Source organism: Trachinotus anak, unplaced genomic scaffold (genome assembly GCF_046630095.1).
Source record: "Trachinotus anak isolate AG129_WGS33_773 ecotype Australia unplaced genomic scaffold, CSIRO_AGI_Tana_v1 ptg000013l, whole genome shotgun sequence".
NCBI lineage: Eukaryota > Metazoa > Chordata > Actinopteri > Carangiformes > Carangidae > Trachinotus > Trachinotus anak.
In genome coordinates, this window is record NW_027273864.1 from 3608903 (window position 1) to 3629297 (window position 20395).

At 41.8% G+C, this 20395-nt stretch overlaps 1 protein-coding gene across 1 annotated transcript in view; it reads right to left on the reverse strand.

The window, feature by feature from the left end:
* Window positions 1–20395, reverse strand: part of LOC139630999 (uncharacterized) — a 55568-nt gene that overhangs the window by 20306 nt on the left and 14867 nt on the right. Inside the window, exon 6 of the mRNA XM_071494912.1 lies at window positions 12274–12420. Coding sequence (XP_071351013.1) covers window positions 12274–12420 — 147 coding nt within the window. The remainder of the gene's footprint in view (window positions 1–12273; window positions 12421–20395) is intronic.

Consider the following 20395-nt stretch of genomic DNA (forward strand, 5'->3'; position numbering starts at 1 on the left):
ACCTGACAAACATCTGCTCGTTTATTAAAAGCTGCGTTCTGTACTCAAACTGTGATACTCAGCTCAGTCTAACCTCAGTGTGTCAATGCACTTCACTGCTCACAGGCTAAATACATCCCATATTTAATGATCCTGGTTGTGGTTAAAATGTTTTATAATGTTTGGACAGAGTGGGTCGGGGTCAGGTGAGGGCTGACGCCACAGACCTGTATCAGTGATGATCACAGAGCTCAGAGATCTTCTTGGCCTGTGGAGATCGGCCAGGTCAGATCTCTTCCTGAGGAGACTCTGGTAGTTCTTCATGGAGCAGGAAGTCCTCAGGGCGTGTTCATCCACTGCTGTCAGCTAGCTAGAAAATCCTGGTGTCAGTGCAGTCTGATTCTTTTCCTAAGTCCTTATGACATCTCCTTCACGTAAGTCCTTATAACCTCTCCTTTACATAAGTTCTTATGACCTTTCCCTCATGTAAGTCTGTGTGACCTCTCCTTCCCCTTTGACCTCAGGACGTTCTCCATGGAGGTAGAGGAGAAGAGGTTTGAGAGGAGATGATTCAGACTGGTCCACCTCAGCCCTGGTGTCATACTGCTATCTGTCCCGGTGTTCTTCTTCATTTAGGTTTATTGACAGTCGGCAAACAGTGATTTGGTGCATTACCACCACCTACTGGTCCTGGATTGGATAACACTTGTGTCTTGAGTTCTGTAGAATATCTATGAAATCAAAGTGCACCGTGGTCACTGGGATATTGAATATTGTATCCCATAATATATATAAGATATTTGTTTGTAGTATCAAGCATTCTAGCATTCTCCTCATGTTTAGACTCTAGTGTTTTGATCATTTTCTTCTCTGACCTCGAGTTTAGCCTCACCCCTTGAATTTGTTTGCCTGACCTGTCTGTCTACCTGTATATCAACCCTGCTTGTATTAAAGACCCTGCCTTTGATCTTCGTGTGTGACTCGTGCATACTACATCCAGTGGTTGTGTCAGGTAGTAACCTCTCAAAGAATACCTGAGGAAATTTCCCCCAGGGGCAAAAGCCCTCTATCTGCAGCCCAGGAGGGTAACAGTGGTGACAGACAGCTTCCGGTTTACCACCGTTCCTCTGGGAGTAAACCAGCTGTCACAAATGCTACCCAGGATGTGCAAAGAGGCAGGGACACACGTGTCTTACACCAACCACAGCCTGAGAGCCACTGCCATACAGAAACGATGCACGCTTTTATAACTATCAGGCTGGACTATTGCAATGCTCTCCTTTCTGGTCGACCAAATAATACAATAATTCAGCTACAATTAATTAAAAACTCTGCTGCATGAGTGCTGACTAAGACCAGTAAGAGAGCACACGTTACACCTATTTTAAAATCGTTATACTGGTTACCTCTTATTTTCGTATTGATTTAAAATTGCACCAGACTATCTAACAGAGACAATTTCAGTTTATGAACCAGGAAGGCCTCTTAGATCCTCTGGTTCTTATCTTTTTGCTGTTCCACAAAGCAGAACAAAAGCATTTGGTGATGCTGCTCTCAGCCATTATGTTCCAAGCTGCTGGAACAGCCTTCCAGAGGATGTGACAGGAGCTGAAAATATTGACATCTTTAAACATAAACTTAAAACCCACCTTTTCAGTCTGGCTTTTATGTAGTGTTTTATAATTCTATGGATTTTGTATTCTTACTTTTTTAATTTTTGATTTTAGCATTCTACTTTTACCTTCATTTTCATTGCCATTACTATTTATTTTATTTAACTGTATTTCAACACCATTTTTACTATTTTATTCAAATCGAGTTATTTTAAGGAATGTTTTATATTGCTTTATTTCTATTTCATCTTTTAGTATTTACCTTTTACCATCTTACCTACCCATCTTTCTTGTTATATTACTCAATGCTATTGTTTTTATCTTTTTATTTATTTATTTATTTATTTATTATTCCAAATATTCATTTTTTTATTCTCTTTTTTTTGGTGTGCATTAGACCATGGAGAGCAGAAAACGATGGAGCAACGTAGAGTCTGGTGGAATCACACATGCCACCAAAGTGTCACCAGACCCCTGTTTCACTGCTGCACGATAAATGGAAACATACGGATAAATTTACATACAAAGTAGCTGGCCTTTAGTTGTTGCTTAGCAACAGTCCAGTACCAGTCCAGTTGTGGAACTATTTGTGTTGGCATATTCAAATAAATGATGACATAAACAAACAAAGCATAATGTGTTGTTGCTTATTACTGTTCACTAATATGGCGCTCGTGCCTTCAGCCTCATACCTACAACTATGAATCACAATATTGAATATTATGATTAAAATACTTGTTTGGAAACTTGCTGTGTCTGATTTGTTGGTGAGGACCCAGAGGTCTAGAAGGGTGTGACAAGGTGGCACCTGCCCCCCCAAAATATGATTGAATATGTAGATAATTTGCTAACTTCTATAGTCTAGTGAAGAGCTGTGACTTCGTTGTTTTGAAGGTTAAAGGCATAATCAGTTCTCCCCAGAAAAGCTGCAAATAAAGTGATAAACATCGAAATGTGAGGTTTGAGAATGTTATCATTGGAATCTGATCCAGTTATGTTTGGACTTTCAGGATGCAGAAGGATACTGCTAAGCTTGAGTTGGAACAAAATAATTTGATTTGATGTGTGGTTAAAGAAATTAAGTCCCTTCACAATTGTATGATTCTGCCTTTAATCAGACCAGACCACAGCTTTGAGCTTCATATTAATGGCTAGGTTAGTGACTTAATGGTGTGCATCTATTTTTTAGGGAGAATTTAATAGGAAAAACATAAAGAATGAAAAGGGGTGAGACTCAGATACAGCAGGATATCCACAGCTTCTTTAAGAAACAATGTGAGATATAGACAGATGCAGTGTAGTCCAGTGCAGCTCTGAGCCAGCCTTCCACATGTCAGGGCCAACAGACTAGCTGCCATGGACCATCCAGCACACATCCAGCCTGATTGGGCCAGCGAGGGCTGCACCAGGAGTTGCCCATATGCCACTGCAGCAACAGGTGAAAGACAAAACATGAGCCTGTTCTGCTTTTTCTTCCTCTTAACATTCACAACCAGTTCACAAGATACTTGTGTCCAGATAAACATAACTATGGCAAATTGGTCAATGTTTCAGATCAACCCACTTATGAAGACATACACCAGACCTACAGTGGAGGAAATAATTATTTGATCCCTCGCTGATTTTGTAAGTTTGTCCACTGACAAAGAAACAAACAGTCTATAATTTTAATGGTAGGTTTATTCAAATAGTGAGAGATAGAGTATCAAAAAGAAAATCCAGGAAATCACTTTAAATAAAAGACAAAGAGACTTGCATTTTATTGAGTGAAATAAGTATTTGATCCCCTGGCAAAACATGGCTTAGTACTTGGTGGCAAGCACAGAGGTCAGACGTTTCTTGTAGTTAATTACCAGGTTTGTGCACATATCAGGAGGAAACTTGGTCCACTCCTCTTTGCAAATCATCTCCAAATCCTTAAGGTTTCGAGGCTGTCGCTTTGCAACTTGAAGCTTCAGCTCTCTCCACAGATTTTCTATGGGATTAAGGTCCGGAGACTGGCTAGGCCACTCCATTACCTTAATATGCTTCTTTTTGAGCCACTCCTTTGTTGCCTTGGCCATATGTTTGGGTCATTGTCATGCTGGAAGACCCATCCATGACCCATTTTCAGTGCCCTGGCGGAGGGAAGAAGGTTGTCACTCAGGATTTTACGGTACATGGCCCCGTCCATCTTTCCATCAATGCGGTGAAGTCGTCCTGTCCCCTTAGCAGAGAAACACACCCAAAGCATGAATGTTTCCACCTCCATGTTTGACAGTGGGGATGGTGTTCTTGGGGTCATAGTCAGTATTTTGGTTTCATCTGACCACAGCACTTTCTCCCAAGACTTCTCTGAATCATTCAGGTGATCATTGGCAAACTTCAGACGGGCCTGTACATGTGCCTTCTTGAGCAGGGGGACCTTGCGGGCACTGCAGGATTTTAATCCATTGCGGCGTAGTGTGTTACCAATGGTTTTCTTGGTGACTGTGGTCCCAGCTGCCTTGAGATCATTAGCAAGCTCCTCCCATGTAGTTCTTGGCTGATTTCTCACCTTCCTCATGATCAGTGATACACCACGAGGTGAGATCTTGCGTGGAGCCCCAGAACAAGGTCGATTGATGGTCATTTTGTGTTTCTTCCATTTTCGAATAATTGCACCAACAGTTGTCTCTTTCTCACCCAGCTTCTTGCCTATGGTCTTGTAGCCCAATCCAGCCTTGTGCAGGTCTACAATCTTGTCCCTGATGTCCTTAGACAGCTCTTTGGTCTTGCCCATGGTGGAGAGGTTGGAGTCTGATTGATTGCATGGACAGGTGTCTTTTATACAGGTGACTGATTGACATAGGTGTCTTTGCTGCAGGTAACAAGTTTTTTTCGGTGTGTCTAAGGAGTAGGAGTATTAAACCAGTCTGTGGGAGCCAGAGTTGTTAATGGTTGGCAGGGGATCAAATACTTATTTCACTCAATGAAATGCAAATCAATTTATATCTTTTATATAATGTGGTTTTCTGAATTTTCTTTTTGATATTCTGTCTCTCATTGTAAAAAGGAACCTACTTTTAAAATTATAGACTGCTCGCTTCTATGTCAGTGGGCAAACTTACAAAATTAGTGAGGGATCAAATAATTATTTCCTCCACTGTATGAGGGAGAAGAGGACCAGACTCATAGCAGGCTTCCCAGCACAAGTGGTTCTGATTCTGAGGGTGACAGTGATGGAGATCACCACCAAGTGCCATCTGGATCGAAATGTGCTCTTCCTGTTCGACCTCAAGGTATACTGACAATGTCATCTTCAAGTATTTTAGACCATTTCACTATTAAAACTGCTGATGATGAAATAGCACATACTATTCTTTTGTATATCTATGTTTTTTTAGATATTTCACAATCCAGAGCAGTGGGTTCCATGCAGCCTAACTTGAAGATGTTCCCTAGAACACAACAAGGAAAAAGTAGGAGGGCATTTAATTCCACGTGGTATAAAGAATATCCATGAATAGAATATTCACAAAGTCAGGACTCGGCCTATTGTTTTGTATGCAGACATTTTTCACTCCCATCTGTCCCTCAATTTGCCTTCACTTCACTCTTTGGTTTTGCAAACTGGAAAAAAAGCACTATATAAGGACAGTGGTTTGCAATCAGTCAAAATCAGAGCAGCATGTGAATGTCATTTTAGCATGGCCTGAATATAAAAGAGGAGCTGAGAATAATACATCATTGTTGCAGTTGATGGATAAGTAGTACCAAAAAAGAGAAGAGAAATAGGAACTATATAAAAACTGGCAGATGTTCTCTTGCTTAATGCTACACAAAATATTCTACAAAGAGACCATCATGAGTCAGTGGATTCAGAGTATAGGGGGACCTTTCTGGCCATTTTGGAACAAATAGTAAAACATGACCCAATAGTGAAGAAAAAACTGTCCACTGGGAATGCTAAATACACAAGTAACACCAGACAAAAAGTGTTTGGCGGAAATAGTGCAGGATAGTGTCATCCAAGAGGTCAAAGAAAGTGAGGCTTTCAGTGTTCTAGTTGATGAAACTAAGGACATGAAGAAAAAAGAACAAATTTCACAAGTCCTAAGATATTATTATAATAGAGCAGTGTGTGAGAGTTTTTTACATTTTCAAAAAACTGATATTTTAGATGCAGCAGGGTCAACAGAGAGGATCATCAGTTGTCTACAGAGATATGGGCTGGAAAACAGAACCAATCTTGTAGGCCAGGGATATGATGGAGTCTCTGTAATGAGCGGAAAACATTGAGGTGTTGCTGAATTCTATGTGCACTGCAATGCGCATTGTCTCAATATGGTTGTAGTTGATACAGTCAAGTCAGTACCTGAGGCAGCATGTTTCTTTTCTTTTCTAGAGAAGCTATACGTTTCCATGTCGGGCTCATACATTCACGACAAATGGCGAGAGATTCAGCAAAAAATGTATGGAGACCAGCCCAGAGAGCTTCAGAAGCTTAGCAACACTAGATGGGCATGCAGGCTTTGTGTGCTGTAATATGATGGACAGGCTACCTGCAGTGCTCTGTGTCCTTGAAGATACTGCTAATGAAAGTACTGGGGAAAGGTCTGTGGAGGCCCGGGGCCGACTTGCCCAAATTGACTTACCTTTCATTGGGCTTTTAGCAACATTCTGCAAACTGTTGGCTCATTGAAGCACTTCAGGACACGTCAGAATAACAGAGAGGAGTCCTTTTTTGATGAGTTATGGGGAGAAGTCTTAGACATAGCTCAAAAATGCAATATCAGCACTGAAAAAAGCAGCAGAAGACCAGCTCCAGACTAGAGGGCTCTATAGTGACATGTAATAAATCAAAAGTGAACAGAAGAGGAGTTAGACATGAAAACCTAATAAAAATTAACACAACTGTTATTCCAGAACCAAATAACAGGAAAATTAAATGTGGATTATTGAATATCAGATCACTCTCATCTAAATCTCTACTAGTCAATGATCTGATAATGTAGATCATTATGTAGATCTGCTCTGTCTGACGGAAACCTGGCTGCAGCAGGATGAATATGTTACTTTGAATGAATCAACACCCCCCACTCATGTTAACGTTCATATCCCTCGAAGCACAGGCCAAGGAGGGGGGGCAGCCATTTATCACTCCAATTTATTAATAAATCCTAAGCCTAAGGTTAATCATAATTCATTTGAAAGCCTTATTCTTAGTCTGTCACACCCAAACTGGAAAACACAAAAACCAGTCCTACTAGTTACTGTATATCGTCCATCTGCCCCTTACTCTAGTTCTTATCTGAGTTCTCAGACTTTTTATCTGAGTTAGTTCTCAGCACAGATAAAGTTATCATAGTGGGTGATTTTAAAATTCATGTAGATGTTGAAAGTGACAGCCTGAGTATTGCATTTAATTCATTATTAGACTCAATTGGCTTCTCTCAGCATGTTAATGAACCCACTCACTCTTTTAACCATACCCTTGATCTGGTTCTGACTTATGGGATTGACATTGAATATCTAACAGTATTTCCCAGAAACCCTCTTTTATCTGACCATTTTCTGTTAACATTTGAGTTTTTAGTCATGGACTACACAGCATCTGGGGAAAAAATCCATTACAGCAGGTGTCTCTCTGACTATACTGTTAGCAAATTTAAAGAAAGAATCCCATCAGTACTTAGCCCACTGCCATGTATCAATGCAGTAGGGAACAGTTCTCTTAACTTCACATCCACACAGGTTGATGATCTTGTTGACAGTACTGTAGCCTCACTGCATGCAACTCTAGATACTGTAGCCCCTCTGAGTAAGAAGGTAGTGAGTCAAAGAAGACTAGCTCCATGGTACAACTCAGAAACACGAGCTTTAAAGCAAAATTCAAGGAAGCTAGAAAGAAGGTGGCGTTCTACTAACCTGGAAGAATCTCTAAAGGCTTGGAAAGACAGCCTATTGGCGTATAAAAAAAGCCTCCGTAAAGCCAGAACATCCTATTATTCATCATTGATAGAAGAAAACAAGAACAATCCCAGGTTTCTGTTCAGCACTGTAGCCAGGCTGACAGACAGCCACAGCTCTGTTGATCCATCTGTACCTTTAGCCCTCAGTTGTAATGACTTCATGAGCTTCTTTACAGATAAAATAGTCTCTGTTGGAGAAAAAATTCACCATTTCCTCCCCACAGCTGGCTCAGATGTACTGTCCAGTTCAGCAGCCTCAGAGTCAACTGTAACTGGTTTATATTTTGACTGTTTTTCTCCTGTAAACCATCGACTTGTCTTCTAGACCCCGTTCCAACAAGGCTGTTCAAAGAAGTTTTTCCTTTAATCGACAACTCTATATCAAGTCTGATAACTTATAACTTATCTTTATCAACTGGTTATGTACCGCAGGCTATTAAAGTTGCAGTTATTAAACCTCTACTTAAAAAGCCTACTCTTGATCCAGATGTTTTAGCCAATTATAGACCTATATCCAACCTCCCCTTTATTTCCAAAATCCTTGAGAAGGTCGTTGCAAACCAGTTATGTGATTATTTACACAGAAATAGTTTGTTTGAAGATTTTCTGTCAGATTTTAGAGTCCATCATAGCACAGAAACAGCTCTGGTCAAGTTTACCAATGATCTCCTCATACCCTCAGACAATGGACTTGTCTCTATACTTGTCCTACTAGATCTTAGTGCTGCATTTGACACCATCGATCATAAGATTCTATTACAGAGTCTAGAGCATATGGTCGGCATTAAAGGAACCGCACTAGACTGGTTTAAGTCATATTTGTCAGATAGACTCCAGTTTGTTCATGTTAATAATGACTCTTCTATCATCACAAAAGTCAGTCATGGAGTTCCACATGGTTCTGTGCTAGGACCAATACTTTTCAGTCTATATATGCTTCCTCTAGGAAACATTATTAGGAGGCACCAGATAAATTTCCATTGTTACGCAGATGACACCCAGCTGTACTTATCCATGAAGCCAGGTGAGACTAACCAGGTAGCCAAGCTTCAGGTGTGTCTTAAGGACATAAAAACCTGGATGACCAGTAATTTCTTACTCTTAAATTCAGACAAAACTGAAGTTATTGTAATTGGCCCATAACACCTCAGAGATACACTGTGTGATAATATACTGACTCTGGATGACATTACCTTGGCCTCTCGTGCTACAGTCAGAAACCTTGGTGTCATTTTTGACCAGGACTTGTCCTTTACTTCACATATAAAGCAAGTCTCTAGGACAGCCTTCTTCCACCTGCGCAATATTGCAAAAATCAGACCCATTCTGTGTCTAAAGGATGCTGAGAAGCTAGTTCATGTATTTGTTACCTCAAGACTGGACTACTGCAATTCTTTATTGTCAGGATGTCCCAAAAATTCAGTAAAAAGCCTCCAATTGATCCAAAATGCGGTAGCATGAGTACTGACAGGAACTAGGAAACGAGATCACATCTCTCCTGTGTTAGCTTCTCTGCATTGGCTCCCTGTAAAATCCAGGATAGAATTTAAAATCCTCCTCCTCACCTACAAAGCCATTAATGGTCAGGCACCATCGTACCTTGGAGAGCTTATAGTTCCCTATTTTCCCAATAGGACACTTCGCTCTCCAAATGCAGGTCTACTTGTGGTTCCCAGAGTTTGTAAGAGTAGAAGGGGGGGGCAGAGCCCTCAGCTATCAGGCTCCTCTCTTGTGGAACCAGCTCCCAGTGTGGGTTCGGGAGGCAGACCCCCTCTCTACCTTTAAGATCAGGCTTAAAACGGTCCTGTTTAGTAAAGCTTATAGTTAGGGTTGGCTCAGGTATGTCCTGACCCATCCCTTAGTTATGCTGCTATAGAGCTGCTGGGGGATTCCCATGATTCACTGGTCTCTCTCTCTCTCTCTCTCTCTCTCTCTCTTGATTACTTTATGCCATTAACTTTGTATTTTTTTTCTCTCCCGTAGTTTGTGCTTCTCCTCTCTCTCCCTCTCTCTGTCCTCATTCTGCAGGTATCTCTGCCTCTGGAGCAGCAGGATCCAGATCCACTACTACTCATCATTACTATTAACCACTGTTACCTGTCATTATTATTGATAACACCATTACCTACACAGCTGTTCCTGGTCTCTCTCTCTCTCTTTCTCCTCTCTCCTCCCCCACCTCCTTTTTTAATCTCCTCCTAAACCCAACCGGTCGAGGCAGATCCGGGCCCATCCTGAGCCCGGTTCTGTTGGAGGTTTCTTCCTGTTAAAAGGGAGATTTCCTCCCCCCTGTCACCAAGCGCTTGCTCTTTGTGGGAACTGTTGGGTTTTTCTCTGTAACAAAGTAAGGTCTTGACCTTGCCCTGTAAAGTGCCTTGAGATAATGTATATTATGATTTGGCGCTATACAAATAAAATTGAATTGAAATTGAATTGAACTGAATCAACTGTTGGTGAGTGTAGGAGTGACCAAGAAGACAAGGACAGTTTTAGAAAGTACATCGTCTATCCAGTCCTTGACTCTATGATTTGGTGAATTACAGAAACGCTTCTCCAAGCTCAACTGCAACATAATGAGAGGTCTTCCGGCACGACAGTGACAGCTTTTTAGAAGAATTGCTATTTTTTTTATCTGTGAGGCAAACCGATTTTGGAGAGGAAAAGCAAAGGAGGAATGCAAAAGCTGACCAGCATACTGGAGTTCACTCTGTTTCTTGAACCTTTCAAAGAGGTGTTCCATGAACTTTTCCGCTTGTGCAAAATTGCTATTGCAATACCAGTGAGCAATGCTGCTTGTGAACTGAGTTTTTCCACCCTAAAATTAATCAAGAATCACCTACGAATAGTAGATAGATATTATAGTAGATAGATGAGTGGACGACCCACTCTACCTCCTGAGCCACAGCCACCCAAAACAGGTATTAAATGACTGTCTTGTTAAGTTGTTAAGTGTTTTTAATTTTATGTAACTGAATTTGGTTATGGGCCAGGTTATTCCACAGATTAAAACAGAAACAAAAAACTGAACTACTAATGACATATTTGAAGCTACTATGGTAACTTGCCATTTACTTGCCAGCCCCTAGAATTATGGCTTATTAAAAACTGGAAATTGGCTGTTTGTACATTATACTGACATTACTCCTGTCTGTGAATACATTGCCAGCCTTTATTACAGAATACCTCAGCTTAAACTGAGAAACTTTGCAGTGATCTGATGTCTGCCTGCTTTGTTGTATTTAGGGAGGCAGTGTTGTGCACAGGTAGGAGCAATTTGGTTATTGGCGTATAATATTAATAATTATCAGTGATAATCACCAATATATATTTAGATGTTTACTACAAGTAGTAACCTCGGGGCACTACCCTGTCACCAGGGACCAATGACCAAATTGATGGCTCAAAATACAGTCTCAGAAGGTTAACTGAAGGGTACATTTGAGCACCGACTGTCCTGAATCCAACTGTTATCACACATATAGTCACAATAATCACAGACAACAACGAGTTAAATTATAACAGGATTTATTAATAAGAGTAATAATTATTCAAAATAACATCACTTGATATTAAACCAATTATATAACTATAACTAAAACAAACATTGGTTACAGCAGTCTATGCGCTTAGCCCGCGAGTTGAAGACTGTGACCTGGGCTTTAAGAAGTTGTGGAAAAAAGTCAAATGTTTGCAGATTGCTCCCTTTCAGCAGCCGAGTCGCAGAGAGAGCTGGGAGTAGCTCTCTACTGTAACTGGTGCATGGGAAAAAGCAGCGGAGGAGGGTCGTGGTGCTGCTTTTATCACCTGAGTGACATCGCCGGGGATCACTGCTGAGAGTGCCTGGCCTCGGCCAATGCCGATGCTGAGTTTACATTCAAACTCTGATTCGCACCTAGGTGTGAATCGTGTGTGTGTGTGTGTGTGTGGCTGTGTAGAACTAGCAGCCTGCTCCCTCTACTGTGCAGATGGCACAGCCAACTCCGGTAAGGCAAGAGAAGTAGGTGTATGTGTGTACATTCACAACAGTTGGTGCATGGACACAACTGTTATTGAGAGACACTGTTGCCCAGACCTAGAGTTCCTTATGCTTAAATGTAGACCTTTTTATCTGCCAAGAGAATTCTCAACTGTCTTCATCACTGCTGTTTATGTCCACCCCCAAGCTAATGGTAAGCTAGCCATGGGGAAGCTACATGATGCTATCTGCAACCAACAAAAAAAACACCCAGAGAGCTTTTTTATCTTGGCAGGGTGATTTCAACCACTCCAATCTAAAGATTGTGCTGCCCAAATTCTACAAGAATGTGGACATTGAAACAAGGAAAAATAAAACACTGGATCAGATCTAAACAAACATTCCTGGAGCCTATAAAACCCACTCCTCAACTCATCTTTGGACAGTGGGACCACCTGCCTCTGTTCCTGACCCCAGCCTATAAACCCCTCATCAGCAGAACAAAACCACATACCGAGATATGAACTGAGGAAGTTTCTTCAGCCCTGCAGGACTGTTTTGAGGACACCATGAAGGAGCTCTTTGAACACCCAGACATTGAGCACCACACCACCAAAGTCCTGTCCTACATCAACTTCTGCAGACACTGCAACCTCAAAAGAAAAAATCAAAGTGCTCCCCAATGACCTATAATGACATTAAAGGTCTATCTATCTACCTATCTATCTTGATGTTTTGAATCTTACTCTGCCAGAGTTGCTACATTGACATGTATGGCTGTGTGTTTGCCTACCTGAGATATCAGTGCTGTTACAGAGGTCGATGATGAGTTTGGTGACAATGTCCGGGAGAGAGAGGAGTTCCTCAGTATTGTACATGTGAGATTCTTTGGGATCAGAGGCAATGGACCACAGCTGTGTCTTGTCAGCATCCTTCACACCTGAAAGAAAAATGTCCCCTTGTTAATACTGCCTCTCAAAAAATAGACTCAAAACAAAAAACTTGTGTGAAGACCTACTCAGGTGAAGACTAGCGAGTCTACCTGCACGAGTCCCAGAGCAAGGCCACTGACAAAGTGAAGTGTCTTACACACCCTAAACAGTCAAAGGCCAGGCACTCTCAGCAGGGATCCCCAGCGATGTCACTCAAGTGATAAAAGCGGCATCCGTGACCCTCCTGCGTTGCTTTTATCCCGTGCACCAGTTACAGTAAAGAACTACTCCCAGCTCTCTCCGCGACTCGGCTGCTGACAGGGAATAATCTCCAAACATTTGACCTTTTTCCACCACTTCCTAAGGCCTAGGTCGCAGTCTTCAACTCGTGAGCCGAGCGCATAGACTGCTGTTGTTTGTTTTCCTTTTTCGTTTTTTTTAATCTTTCAGATCCCATGTAAATCACTGTGCAATCAGCTGATTTTGCATTCTGTGAGGACGAGAGCGCCAACTTTGTTAAAGACAAAACAAAGTACGCCGTCCCTCATCTGTGATCTTCCCGCTGCCACCGAGGAACTCATCACATCGTCATTGCCAGGAGAGCGAAACACAAACCGCCAAGCACTCAGCCAAGGACCGAGCTGTGGAGAATCAAAGCGGACTTTCTTTTTCTAACTCCGAAGGATCGGAGCAACTCAAAGTAAGAGGCTTATGTTTGGGTAGAGACGCAATTAGTGTAGCGTGTTGTATTGTGTTATTTGACTTACAAGTGCTGCATATCTTGTTGTTTTAGATCGCTCACCGTGATCAGCTTAATAAGCCAAATATCACTAGTTAAAGGACCAAGTCAGACGAACTCCAGTTCGCTGGCTCCATTATTGTGTAGTGATATTGTGGTGATCATTAACTGTGGTGACGATCTCTTGTGAACTCTTTCCTCTCTTCACCTTTATTCTCCCTCTTTTCTCCCAATCACGCACCTCATCTACATCTCACCCACATTCAGGCTGCCCTAGGGTGTGATCGCGTCATAACAGTCCCCCCCTTTGTTCTCATTGTTCATGCCATTCACACTCCGTGGCCAGCCGCCATCTTGGCTCTAGCGAGTACGTCTCTCACATCACGCTGCCACCATCTTGGCTCCTACTGACATGTCACTCACGTGACTCCATCGCCATTTTCTCTCTCTCTCTCACTCTCACTCACACACACACACACACACACACATGGTTGTTACATATGTGTTTTGCCTGTAATCATCTAGTTAGTAACCAATGTTTGTTTTAGCTATAGTTGAATTATAATCGGTTTAATATCAAGTAATGTTATTTTGAATAATTATTACTCTATATAATAAATCCTGTTATTATTTAACTCGTCGTTGTCTGTGATTATTGTGACTATATTTGTGATAACAGTTGGATTCAGGACAGTCAGTGCTTGAATTTACCCTTCAATTAACCTTCTGAGACTGTATTTTGAGCCATCAATTTGGTCATTGGTCCCTGGTGACAGGGACCAATGACCAATGACTTGTAGTGAACATCTATATATATATATATATATATATATATATATATATATATATATATAAGTATTGGTGATTATCACTGATAATCATTAATATTATGCCAATAACCAAATTGTCCCTACCTGTGCCCAACATCATCATTCCCTCTCCCAATTCACCTTTAGTGTTAGGACAACTCTGGTTACAGCGCCATAATCCCAACATAGATTAGATTTCTAGCACCATTCAAAGGTGGAGTGTTCACTGTCACGCATCCTGTTGATCAATCTGCACTCTTGCCTCACGAGCTAACTGAAAAATCTCCTCAAGAACCCCCAGACCTCACCAGCGTTCCACCCTGTTATCACAATCTAGCTGAAGTGTTCAGTAAATACAAAGCTCAGTCCCTGCCACTTCACCGCCCTTATGACTGTACCATAAACCTCATTCCCGGAGCTCCATTACCCATCAGTTGCCTGTACAATCTCTCACGGCCAGAACGAGAAACTATGGAAAAAAACTGTATATCCAAGAATCACTGGCTGCAGGACTTATTCGCCCCTCATCATCCCCCATAGGAGCAAGTTTCTGAAAGATTGCTCTCTGCGTCTTTGCATTGATTAAACAGGACTCAATAATATCAACATAAAAAAGAACTATCCTCTTCCCCTCATTGAGTCTGCTTTTGGCCCTCTCCATCAAGCTGTGATATTCTCTAAATTATATCTGCTCAGTGCTTACCACCTGGTCAGAATCAGAGAGGGGGATGAATGGCAAACGGCTTTCAATATATATTCAATATACTCAAAAATACTCAAAATGTCAGAGTGGGGCTCTGCCATTTTGAGTATTTTTGAGTATACGCATTTTGGGCTCACCAATGCTCCAGCTGTTTTACAAGCTTTGGTGAATGACGTTCTCAAAGACATGTTGAATAGATGTATAGAATAGAATATGTGTATTTGGATGACATTCTAATCTTTTATGAACATGAACATGAGCAACATGGAAGGCTTGTACTCCTGTGCCTCCTAGAGAGAACAAATTGTTTGTGAAAGCAGAAAAATGTGAGTTCCATGTCTCATCAGTGAGGTTCCTGGGTTACATTGTGAAGAAGGGACAATTGAGGGTGGACCCAGTGAAGGTGAGAGCAGTGGTGGAGTGGCCTCAACTGAAACCTCAAAATGCTTTTGACAGCCTTATGACTCTGTTTAACAGTGCACCCATAATCACTCACCCTAATCCCTCACTGCAATTCATAGTTGAGGTGGATGCCTCAGATGTGGGAGTAGGGTCTGTTCTCTCTCAATGATCTCCCACTGATCAAAAGCTTCATCCCTGCGCCTTTTTCTCCTGACATCTCTCCCCTGCAGAATGCAACTATGACGTAGGGAACCAGGAACTTCTGGCAGTGGTGCTGGCCCTGGAGGAATGGAGGCACTGGCTGGAGGGGGCTGAACATCCATTCGTGGTTTGGACAGACCATAAGAATCTCTTCTAACTCCAGTCAGCCAAAAGGCTGAACCCTGGCTAGGCCCGGTGGTCTCTGTTCCTCGGCCGCTTCAACTTCACCTTGACCACTTTCACCATCAGGCACTCTTTAGACTCTTTCTCATCCAACATCAGGGCTGCCAAAACTTCTTTCAATAACCATAACATCGGCAGTACCACAGACACTCAAACTATTTTCCACCTTTAAAACCTTACTCAATCCTCCACCACCTCCACCAGACACAAACCTCTCAGCTAATATCTTTGCCTCCTTCACTGAAAAGGTGGCGGTCATCGGTGGCCAATTTTCTCAACCTCCCAGAGACAACCAGCCTCTGCTGATTAAGAGCACACTGCTCTCCACATCGCTCTCATGCCATTTCTCTGCCTCCTTCTCTGCCACTAATGCTTGCCTTCCAAGTGACTTCTAGTTGTGCATCTACTTGAACTCAATCAATCTCAATCTTTTGCTCCATTTTGGAATGTCGTTTGGCATTGCTATCCCTGCAAACAAGGGAGTCTCAGTCCAGACTGCTCTCATCTGTGGTTCCCTGATGGTGGAACAAACTACCAAGTTCTATCAGAGCAGCGGTGTTCCTCTCTAGCTTCAAGAATCTCTTGAAAACTCATCTCTTCTGAGAGTGCCTCCTTTCCTTAACCTTAACATGTCTAACTTAGACTTATTATGCACTTTTGGTGAAGTCTCCTTGCACTTATTAAATAGATGTAGTACTTAATACTTAAACCAAGGTTACCAAGGTAAGTGGGTTTCCATGAAAGCATCTGCCAAATGAGTAAATGTAACTGACATATATGACAAATGAAGTCATTTCTAGACCTTAAGATGTTGCTTCCTTTGGCATTCATAATGATTCTCTATGACACTGAAGACTGCTGCATGCTCCTCCTCATTTCTCATTCTCTACTCCTATAATTTTATTCATCTTCTTGTAGTCACTGTGTGCTAACAGTAATAATTTTAGACTTTTCATTTTTAAATGTTTTAATGCGTGGGAGTACCCAGACTGTTGCTGCCCTGTTAGCTTAGCTCTTACTCTAGCATCCTAGCTTAGCCTCTGGTTACCTACAGCTAATGCTACCTTGCTAACTGTGTTACAATGATTTGTGCCAGCTGCTCTGCTTTTGCAGAGTGTGTCTCTGCTAGAGAGACGTGTCTACACTAGCATAGCCTCGCTAGCGGTGGTATGGAGTTTGTCCCTGGTGTGGAAAGGCTTACAAAAGCAGACTACTGGTGTGATGCCTGGTCCTGACTGCAAATAAGACCCTTGCCAGCCCTGCTGGTAGTCCTGTGTGTGTGTGTGTGTGTGTGTGTGTGTACACTTGTACTTGCTACATAGTAAAGACCAAAAAAAGTATTTTACTAACAGAGTGAGGACATTTTGGCTGGTCCTCACTTTTTGAGACACCTTCAAATCACATTTTGAGGGTTAAGACTTGGTTTTAGACTTATGGTTAGAATTAGGTTTAGGTTAGGGTCAGGGTTAGAGTTAGGTACTCAGGTGTGATGGTTAAGGTTAGGGTAAGGGGCTATGGAATGCATTATGTCAATGAGTGTCTTCACAAAGATAGAAGTACAAGTGTGTGTGTGTGTGTGTGTGTGTGTGTGTGTGTGAGTTTGTGTATCAGGGGAGGGGTAGATGTGTGTGTATGTATGTGTGTGCATTCATGTGTGTATGCATGTATAAGTGTGTACTGATTTGTCATTGGATGTGGTGGGTAGTTGATGTGGGCACCACAGTAACACCACCCCCCAGACCAAAAGCACAAGCTGCCAGAAACCAGGCCACCAAGGCACCCCAGCCCAGGGACCCGAGGCAGCATACCCCCACGACAGCCACGTGCCCAACCCAAAAGGGAGCCCACAAGGGAGTACAGAGGCAACAGCCCCCAGTGCAAAGACGCCTGTAGAAGGACAGTGTGGATGACTAAGGTGTATAAAAATTGGGGAAGCAGACAGGGCATGGGTACTCCACTGCTGGTAGACACCAGAGTCTCACCTGCTCTATCCCGCCCCCCAAGGCCCTAGTGTTGTGTGATATCTAATGTGTAATTAAAATTGAGGAGCAGGGCCGGTGGGCAGTCCTGCCCCCCAGTCTGCCCCATCCCTGCACTGCCCCTCAGAGACCTGGTGTCATGTGGAATGTGGTGTGTGGTACAGGGGAGCAACAAGGGCAGGTGAGGCATGCCCCCCGCCACAGGGGCCAGATCCCTGACTGGCCCCAATTTGGTCCCCGTCCCTGCCCCCGCCCAGCTGGCAGGGAGCCAGTGAAACATGTCTTAAACCAAATGTTAACTTAACTTTAAATGAAGCTTCATTCCACCTGTGGGACTCTACAGACCACCTGGCCCTGACAATTTTTAGAAGAATTTGGAAGGTTATCTCAGACCCTGGCAAGATTCTGTTTATGAGTTCAGTATTAATGAGGCCTCTGATCCTCTAAGTGCAGCCTTTCTCTTCTATCACATCTGTTATGTCAGATCACTAACTTATCAAATTTGAGTTGATGCTAGCCTGTCCTCGTAACAAAACGTCAAATGTTCATACGTCTAAAACGTATTTACCACTCAACACATTGGTCTGTCAACTTTAGCTGCTCTTGGTGAGTGGTTACCAGAGGTCCTGGCTCCTTTCATGCTAGCAACGAGCCCAGTGAATTAAAAGTAGCTCTGTCTAGTCTCCTCAATTTAGTTACACCTAGTTAGTTACACACAAGACGGTTAAAGAGCGCTTGTGCCTTGGCAGATGCTATTATAATGGTGCAGTGTTTCACACAGAATTAGATTCTATTTGTGGCGAGTTGATCACATATTGCGACTGACCAGTGAGTCCAACACACAACATGCCACATTTTACTCTCTTGATAATGTGCCCACAAATTCACAATGAAATACAGTGATTAAGGTTTTTGCTGGTCAGTTGCATAATTGCTTTCTGCTGACTTAAGACAGCAATGTGCCAACAATTCACCTGATCTCATCTAATTTTAATAATAATAATAATAATAATAATAATAATAATAATAATAATAAACTTTATTTATATACCACTTTTCATATAAGCTACAATTTTGCAGGTTTTGATTGTTCAGCACATTAGTTTTGAGTTAGTTTTTTGTGTGCAGGATTGTTATGTTGGAAGGTTCAGACCACTTTGTATATTCTCAGTTGTCTGTCTGAGTTACTGTGGTTAATCAGAGAGGGGAAACAGGTGTGTGGCATCAGGCCCTCTCTGGAGTGAGTGACTGGGCTTTATTAGTAGGGCAAAGATGGGTAGAAGTGCTCTGCAGGAGATGACAGTGGAGTGAAATTGAAGCACTCAAGAATAAGACCTGGGTACTTATTGTAGTTTGGGGAATTGTCAACAGTAACAGGAATCCGGTGTGTAGCAGTTGTGTGAGGTTAGTGTGCTTGGGATGTCTGGCATTTGGATAGCTCACCCCCATACTTACCAGAGCTGATGTTATGCTCCAATTAGGTGAACAAGAAGATAAAATGCATGCTATTCAGTGGCAGAGAAGGAGAGAGAGAGAGAGCACGTGGCAGCTTGCAGCTTGCTGTGTGGCTGTAGTTTTTATTTTTTGTTATGGCTTAAGTTCTTCCAAGGATTCATTCTTTTTTGTTAATAAAACTACAACTTTTTGAGCACCTACTCCGACCTGCTGACCCTACTTTTTTTGGGAACATTTTTTTAGTTTCCACTGCCCAAACACCATCATCTGCCCTTTGTATTGGTTGGTGGCACTACAAGTGCACAGTGCTTTAGATTAAAAAATGGAGTAGTACAATTAAAGTGAATAGAAGGACAATCAAATTAGACAATAAAAATATAAAACAGGGAAAATAGAACCAGGAACTAGTAAGAATTGTAAAATATGAGATAATTAATTAAAAGCCAAGTTAAAAAAATATGTTTCCAGCTGTCATTTTCACTGTTTCTTATAGCTCTAGGCAGGGTTTTCCATAATTTTGGAGCATAGTTAAAAATGCTGCACTGCCTGTTTTCTTTTGTGTAAAACTGCATGTATTTAAAAGCCTGGCAGTGGAGGATCTAAGAGCTCGTGATGGATTATAAAATGAGAGTCTACAATATAAGCTGGTCCCAGCTGGTTAAGCGCTTTAAAAACAAGTAGAAGAACTTTAGAATCTATGCTGAAAGATACTGGGAGCCAGTGGAGTGAGGTTAAAACCGAGGTAATATGCTCTTTCTTCCTTGTTTTAGTTCAGAGTGTAGCTGCACAGTTCTGAATAAACTGAAGTCTTTCAATCGACTACTATGGAAGACCAGTAAAAAGAGTTGCAATAATCTAATCTAATCTAATTGAAATAAAAATGTGAATACATTTTTCAACATCTTAATGAGACAGGAACGGCTGTACTTTGGCAACATTTCTTAAGTGATTAAAAGCTGTTCTGGTCACCTTCTTTATGCGTGAAATTAAATTTAATTTTGCGTCTAAAATAATGCCCAGGCATGTTGCTTCTGATTTGACTAATGGGGCCAAGTTTAGAAAAGAGTAGATCTTTATCTTGGTGACCAACCAGAAGTATTTCGGTTTTATCTTCATGTAGTTTTAAAAAATCGATCAGCCAGTTTTTTACTTCTGTCATACCAGTGGTCAGGGTAGAAAGGGCATTATTGTCATCAGGTTCAAGTGAGATATACAGCTGTCTGTCATCAGCATAACTGTGAAACTTTAGTTTGTGTTCCCTGATGATGTTGCCTAAAGGGACCATGTACAGGGAGAAAAGAAGTGGACCAAGACAAATTCCCTGAGCAACACCGAAAGGCAGATCATATTTTCTTGACATACAATCCCTGATTGCAACCAAGAACTTCTTCCCTGAGATATATAATTGGATCCAGTTTGAAACGGTCTCAGAGAGCCCAACTCTGTTCTCAAGCCAATCTAAAAGTATTTCATGGTCTATTGTGTCAGATGCAGCACTTATATCTAAAAGAA